The 7,450-nt window shown below is 35.0% G+C and overlaps 1 protein-coding gene across 5 annotated transcripts; it reads left to right on the top strand.

The window, feature by feature from the left end:
* Nucleotides 1-1,242: 1,242 nt before the first annotated feature.
* LOC105224793 (uncharacterized) lies at nucleotides 1,243-6,957 on the top strand. Of its 5 annotated transcripts, XM_049461668.1 has the most exons (8): nucleotides 1,253-1,334; nucleotides 2,664-2,874; nucleotides 2,937-3,581; nucleotides 4,754-4,939; nucleotides 5,256-6,019; nucleotides 6,075-6,398; nucleotides 6,461-6,599; nucleotides 6,665-6,957. In XM_049461668.1, exons 3-8 carry the CDS (start codon nucleotides 3,158-3,160, stop codon nucleotides 6,826-6,828), a joined length of 2,001 nt encoding a protein of 666 aa, XP_049317625.1. In that variant the 5' UTR covers nucleotides 1,253-1,334; nucleotides 2,664-2,874; nucleotides 2,937-3,157; the 3' UTR covers nucleotides 6,829-6,957. The 5 variants fall into 5 exon arrangements, with proteins under 5 accessions (XP_029405489.2, XP_029405487.2, XP_049317625.1 ...); XM_029549629.2 differs by having other exon boundaries at nucleotides 1,243-1,352; nucleotides 2,664-3,581; XM_029549627.2 differs by having other exon boundaries at nucleotides 1,251-1,391; nucleotides 2,664-3,581.
* Nucleotides 6,958-7,450: the final 493 nt, after the last annotated feature.

The raw sequence follows: 7,450 nt of genomic DNA, 5'->3' as shown, positions 1-7,450 counted from the left end.
TATGTGCATGCGCAAATTTTTAAGTGTATGTATGTAAATTTACATGATATCACTCACTCACAGTTAACACGTAACACAGGTAGCCAAGACCGAAAATGCCATAAAGTACAACAAAATAATGAATTGCCCCACAAGCATTTCGTTAATGCAAAAACGCATGCGCACGCACTAATACGTCTCTTTTTTCTGTTGTTTATTATCCGATATGGTGCGCGTGATATTAGATACATATAATACACGTTCATTTATGTATGAGATTGAATGATATAATTAATCGTAAATGCAGTTTTTAAATAAACTTTATGTTAAACTTACACTAACCTATACATTTATGTATGTACGTGTATGAGTTATTGGCAAGCATACTTATTTAAGCTTATTTAAAATAATATGAATACCTTTAATTGGTTTGTCGAAAAGTTCAGAGCTCCAAAAAATGAACGAGGTCAGGGTCTTACCTTACACTGTTTTTGCATAAAGCAAATCCAAACCAGTATATTGACCTCCACCCCGTTATGGAGGGCTTGACCGATACCCTGAGACTTGAAAACGTAAATTTATATCATCGATTTCTTTACAGCACGTTCGTATGCAAATTATATTGTTGAAAGCAATGACTTATTATAATATGCTTTCGACACTTATCTCTATAATTCTATCCGAGTGTAGGTATGTAAAATGCAAACAGAATTCAATCAAATTAAGAATGACATTTTCATGCGAGATAGAAAGTTAAGTGGACACCTTTCACTATAAGAAAACTTTGAATATAAATATTAAATATGTATGATATTTAGTGCATTTTATTTTTAAACCTAAAATCTGGTTCAATTAGCGATAATATGTTAGAAATAAAATATCTGTGACAATCAGTGGTTTATTTGTAGTGTCATTTATGTTTAGTGCACACTTTTACATATTCAAATCAGCCTTAGCGGAACAATTGGCATGAAATGAGCAACTCCAATTGGAAGGTCTCGATTGAATTACCACATCGACAAGCAGACAATACAACAAGCAAATCCATGGAGTATGGAGAACGTCGTGACGTTCTTTTAACTCTCTCCTCTGATTCATGACGACGACGTTATCAAACAAAAATAAATGCAAAGCAAGACAAGAAAATACGCGCAAATACCTGTTGTGTTGTTAAGCTTTTTTATTTGCGTTAACACGGCGAGATGGTTCGCCACCAGCCTGCTAGTTGGAGCCATAACCAACTGCCGTTTTGAGCGAAAAAACAGTCAGCGAACGCTACTCAAAGCCAGCGGTTTGGTACGAAAACAACCGGAGAAAAGATTCGACACAAAAGTGTTTCCGCCACGAGCTAAACGGTTCGATTAAAAATATAGGTGCTTTAGCTTAAAGGCAAATAGTTATCCAAATTTTTGGTGTGTTTTAATGTATGTTTTGTTGATTTTGTTTTATTATTTGGCGCTTTGAAAAAAGAAAGTCACGCTATGTGTATGTGTGTGTGTGTGGGGGGGTGCGCATGAGTTGATGTGATTGAAAAAGTAAACAAAAATACATTGGCCAATTCAAACTACGAACGTGTACCTATTAAATTCATCACATGGATAAAAACTAAATAAAATCGGAATGAAATAAATAATGAAACATACAGTTGAAAATTATAACACGCATGCGCATATAAGTGCGCGTTGCAAATTGACGTTAACGGTGCTCGTCAGCGATATCGACATGTGCACTGAGTGTTTATGGCCTAAAAATGGAATCCAGTAAAGCCATTTACCAACTGCAGTCAACTAAAGCGACGACGGCACGCCACAGCCAGTAAAGTAAATAAAAGGGGAAAGTCAGAGAAAGGGGCTTGCCAAAAACAAGACAAAATATAAATTAATGTGGTTACAGATTTCCGGCTTTTTAATACAAAACGCCTAAAAAAAGAACTGGAACACAATCATAAACTGAATAAGTAAAATAAAAAAAAAGCGCAAAACCACTTTACAAAAACAAAACACAACACGCTCTGGAAAGTGGCCAACGCATAAATACTGCACATTGCAACAGTTTACTTGTGCATGCATTCACCTATAACCCTATACATGTGTATGTAAGTTAAATGTGCAACAAAACAAAGAATGGACTAAAATGTCGACAAAATTTAACACTTTCACGCTAAAGTGCCCAAAACTAGGACGACGTTTTATACCTTTTGATACAAGCACACGCGTATAACCAGTAAAATGCCCAAGTGAAAGAAGAAATCTCGCTTAATCAATTTCTGAAAACAATCTCGTTTTTTGAACTCGCAGGACGTGAAATGTAAAATTGTTAAGCGTTACAAGCATATAACACCACAGTTTCTTTGTTTTAAACGTTTATAGTGAAAGTATACATATGTATATAAAAATACCCTTACAGGTGTTCAGAAATAAAAACAGTTTTTTTTTTAATAAAAACGTTCGGCCCAATAATATTTTGAAAAAAGTTATTACATAGCGCTGGCTATTTTTTTTTTTAATTATTTAATTTATATTTATCACCACTACTGAAGCACAAATTCAAAATTCTAGCACCATGATTATTATAAAAAATAACTTTAAACATACATAATGCATTCTAAATATAACGGTTAAAAAATCCATTGAAATAATTAATGCCAACTATGCATACATTTTTAACTATATTTAAATTTTCAGCCCCTTAAAAAAACATGATGAAAAATTGACTTAAAAAATAAGAAAAACTTTAACATTTCCCTTTTCAACAAGCAACAAAAAGTAATCATAACGTAATAGCTGCATTACATAACTTAAGAAACAGCCTTGGAACTTAAGTCTTTAAAAATCTAATTGGCACACATAAATAAACACCAACAAAGTGCGCATCAGCGTCTATGCTTTGGAGTCTGTAAGTAAAGATGCTGCTTCATTAACGAAATCAAGAAGCAAACAAGTTACACCAATTTTCAGTGAACTCACTCATGGTACGCGAATAGTATTGAAAGCCGTTAGACAAATAAAAACAAAACAACATTCCACACTTTGTGTGTGTGCGTGTCAATGATAAAAAACAAAACAAAAAAATACCAAGAAAATATTAAACAAACATATGTACCTACTTACTTACATGTATGCGCATACATACTGATAAAGGCAAATAAACAATCAAATAGGTAGTGCCACACCGCAAAATGCCGAACGGTCGACAGTACATACGTCTGAAACAAAAGTGTCATCGAAATTGCCAGCAATCACAACAGAAGCAACCACAACAAGCACTCGCTCAACAGCACTCAGTTTCGGGCAAACATGTCAAACGTTGCGAAGGCCGTTCAAATCAGCTGATTGCTTTAATGATTATTTTAATAGGAATTATAAAAACTACAACCGCATTACCTGATGGCCCTGTAGCATCATCCACTAGCGGTGCTCTCAACGGCGATATTCGTGGAGATGGAGACAATGCCGAAACTGCTAGCTACCAGAACAGTGACATAATCGGAGAAATTGTAGAAGAAATAGACTTGGATAATGGTCCTACCGGCGACGGAAACATCGGTACACAATATCGAAATGGATTTCATACAAAATTCTCTTCAGTAGATAAAGAAGTAGGTATGGTTTTGTATCAAAGTATTGAATTAAGCTGAACCAAAAACTCTCTTACTATTCAAATGATAATAAAAATACAATTTTTTTCTTGCTTACACACACATTGACAGTTGTTAAGCGAAAACACACAAAATATGTTTTTAGTGATCTTTGGCTATGATTATTTTACACCAAAGCAAATAGCCCTTCTACTATTTCAAGATTGTTGATTTTTTTATGCAGAAGCAAATCATAAGCACTTGTGTTGACTTTGTACTTTACACATACATATGTCCGATTGCTTGAGTGTGAATTTTTGTTTGATTTTAGGTTATTCGTTAATTGTAATCTGTAAACCACTTATTTTCGAATATAGACCAAAAGTATACCAAAAATACTGAATCTTGGTAAAAACTTTACCTGTATTTCGTTATTATTAGTGTAATTCCGCTGAGAACTCTGGCAAAAGTTCCCTCTAATAATGATAATTCCTCTGTAGTCTTTTGAAAACAAAGAACTGCGATGCAAAAGTATATCAGAAAACATTTTAACATTCGATTCGTTTTTATAGAGTTTTTCATATTTTACCGACGGCTGATGCGTAATTGTGGTTTACTCATTTTGTAACTGCATAAGGTAAAATTGGGTGAAATTTTTATTGTAAAAAAGAAAATAGGTCTACACTTTGGCTACAGAAAGAACGGGTTATTTATGATTTATACCGCAGATCACTCTTCAATTTGCGGTTAAGTGGATCACCATGAAACGATCGTACGATCGTCTTGTCTTATGGCTGAGCGAGCAACTTTGTTTGCTTGGCCAATCACACTTTAAATACAAAAATAAGCAACAATCACATGCCACACAGTATGGTATGAAATAAAACACATGTATATATTACAATTATACGTGAAAATTATAAGAGCAAAGTGGAAAGTGAAAATTTTCGGCACCTTCTGTGCAAGTCATAGTTTAGCAAATCCATTGTGTACTATACCTGCATGTTGAACCAATTTTATTAGCAACTGAATATGGTTAAAAGATATAGTTTATGATCAATTTCTAAAATAATCAAAAATTAAAAATCTTAGGTGGCAGGTTTTAACAGCTTAACAGTTATTTAACGAAATGTTTTGAAGACCTTAAAAAATCTTTGTATGTTATGCCAATAATAAATACTGTTATTACATTCACAGTTGACCGTTTAATTAAACAATGGGCACCGATTGTATGGTTGGCACCAGAGGAAAAATTCATGCCACTCGGTGTAGATGAATTTCTAACCCATGTGCATCCCAGAGATAAAGGCAAAACATTTATACGAGGCATGCCAATTGGGGATGATTCGAAAAAGGCATATTTGGTGACCAATGAAGAGATAGGTAAGCAAATAAAAAAGTCGTAAGGAACGAACGAATGTACAACGTAAAGCCTGAGTACCATTTATCACGGTTTGTTGCTTAAGTCTAATGTTTTAAATAATTTTCTTTAAATTCGCTGTAACTATTGAACACACACTAATTATTATTAATCTTAGTAAAATTTGCTAAATGTTCAATTTCTAAGTCAATTCGGACTGGTTAAAAATTAAAACAAAAACAATTAAAATTTATATCGGTATGTCTGTTGATATGCATGAATTTACCATCAGAAAATCCTCGAAATAAAGTAACTTTCAACCGATTGTAATCTTTGCAGACGAACTTTTAGAAAATGAGAAGTCTTTTATCTACGGTCGTAATCCAAACGAATCACCAGTGCCAATTTATGCAGTGGTTACACTTTGTAATCAACCAATGCGAAAAACTGTCACAAAGCTGACGCCAGCAACTCCACCAACAGCGCCCCCCACATCACCATTTAATGGTTTGCAACAAAAGTTGCTAGTTTCCGCAACTCAACAATTTTTGCCCAGTTCAACGTCTACGTTGGCATCCACAATACCAATAAGCAGCACACGTGGACCTTACATTCCCGTCTCAATTGATCCATTGGATGTGCGCAATGACACAGTACGCCGTTCGTCACGACTGTACCCTGTCTTCAAACGTGTGCGACGTAATAGTTTACGTCTGGTCGAAAACGAATATAATTTACCATTATCACCGCCAATCGTGCTCAATTTGCCGCCAAAAGGTTTAGTTGTAGAGCCTTACAGTGATCTTGTCTTGGGTGAGAGCAGTCCAGTTGCGGCAGAGCAGTCAACAGGCGCAGCTGACGTAACTACTACCGATTCACCAATACAAGCAGACAATAGCGGTCAAGTTAACAATTTCATTGCCAATTTGGTGGACAACGTTAAATTCAGTATGCCTGTTGATGATATGTTGGAGGACAATAGCATTGATGTAGGAAGCAGTTTTGATCATCTTGTGACAAATAATGCTGGTGAAAGGCGGAAACTGCGTAAAAAGATGCCCAGCTTTCATGTGACGTACTGGATGTTTTATCCATATAGTCAAGTAAGACGTAAAATGTTATAAAAGCAAATGATTTTTAAATAAGATACTTCTTTAGGGCAAAACAATGTGTACACTGAGCCTAGGGCCGCTTGGCAGCATTCCATTTCCGGCTGTCTATGGATTCTGTTTAGGGCGTCGCAAAGATATTGGCAGTCACATTGGTGATTGGGAACATATGAGCTTATATTTCACTGGCGATGCTGAGCCGGAAGCGATGTACGTTTCGGCTCATGATGCAGGCGCGTATTACTCATACAATCGTCTAACCGGATCATTTGAGTTTAAGAAACAGGAAACTCGTAAAGGCATATTACAGAGGCCAAATTTTCCGAAAACTGTGACGACATTTAATAATCACCCAGTACTTTTTGCCGCAAAAGTAAAAAAATTATTTTGAAATTTTCACAATATTACTGGTAAACTTTACATTTTTGTATTTAGGGTTCCCATGGTCTGTGGACGGCACCAGGAAAACATCGTTTTGTCAAAGTAGCGCGACTTTATGACATAAATGGATTTGGCACACCATGGAACACATGGAAATCGGTGGATATTTCATATGAAAACCTAAAATCTTACGGTTAGTAATTAAATTCTATAAAAACACACGCAGATTTCAATTTTAATTGAAATAATATTTTCAAGGACGCGCTCTGGTGCCATCATGGTTATCATTCAAAGGTAAATGGGGTAATCCCAAAAGTAAATGCCATCCATTTCGACGAATCGGTTTAAATTTTTGCGAATACACCGATGGCCCCACTGGTATACCATTAAAAGAGCCGCATTTCCAATGTGGTGCAGCTTAAGAATATGGACTTGTTTTATATCTTATTAAGTATAGACTAGTTAATTTTAATATTTATTACAAGAATGTATTATATTTACAGAAACTGTACTGTGCACTGAAACAATAATTGTGTTAATATATTTTTTTTAATGATAAAATCCAAAAACAAATCCTTCTAGTTTTATTTACGGTTGTAGCAGCAGAAAACATTCCTGACATATGTACTTTTGAAGAATGCTGCCGAGTTGACAGTCGTGCAATTGCTTTTTCTGAAGTCTAAGCAAATGAAGTTAATTTAAGTCTTAAAACTGTTTCCTTCCAACTTTAATTTGATAGAGGAGAGTAAGCACCGGAATCGATAGGGACAGTGATAGATTTTTTTCTAGCCTAGGGCTATCACTTCAATACCATAGCCAATAAAACTCATTGAAAATGTTTCCTATTACAAGATCAATACTGCTACGCGTATACTACACTAAAATCTAAAGTGTTCACACTAGCGGATATTAAAATATTTTTCTCCCAGATTTGTTCATAGTTAGGATTTATAATGCTCTCGTACGCACTACGTACATATATATAAGGGTAAATATATAAAAGTCACACAGTTGAGACGCAGTAACAGGAAGACTGGGGAATTT

The sequence above is a fragment of the Bactrocera dorsalis genome, unplaced genomic scaffold, assembly GCF_023373825.1.
Source record: "Bactrocera dorsalis isolate Fly_Bdor unplaced genomic scaffold, ASM2337382v1 BdCtg077, whole genome shotgun sequence".
Lineage (NCBI taxonomy): Eukaryota > Metazoa > Arthropoda > Insecta > Diptera > Tephritidae > Bactrocera > Bactrocera dorsalis.
The sequence above is the reverse complement of the archived record's forward strand: the minus strand, read 5'-3'. Positions and strand labels throughout refer to the sequence as shown.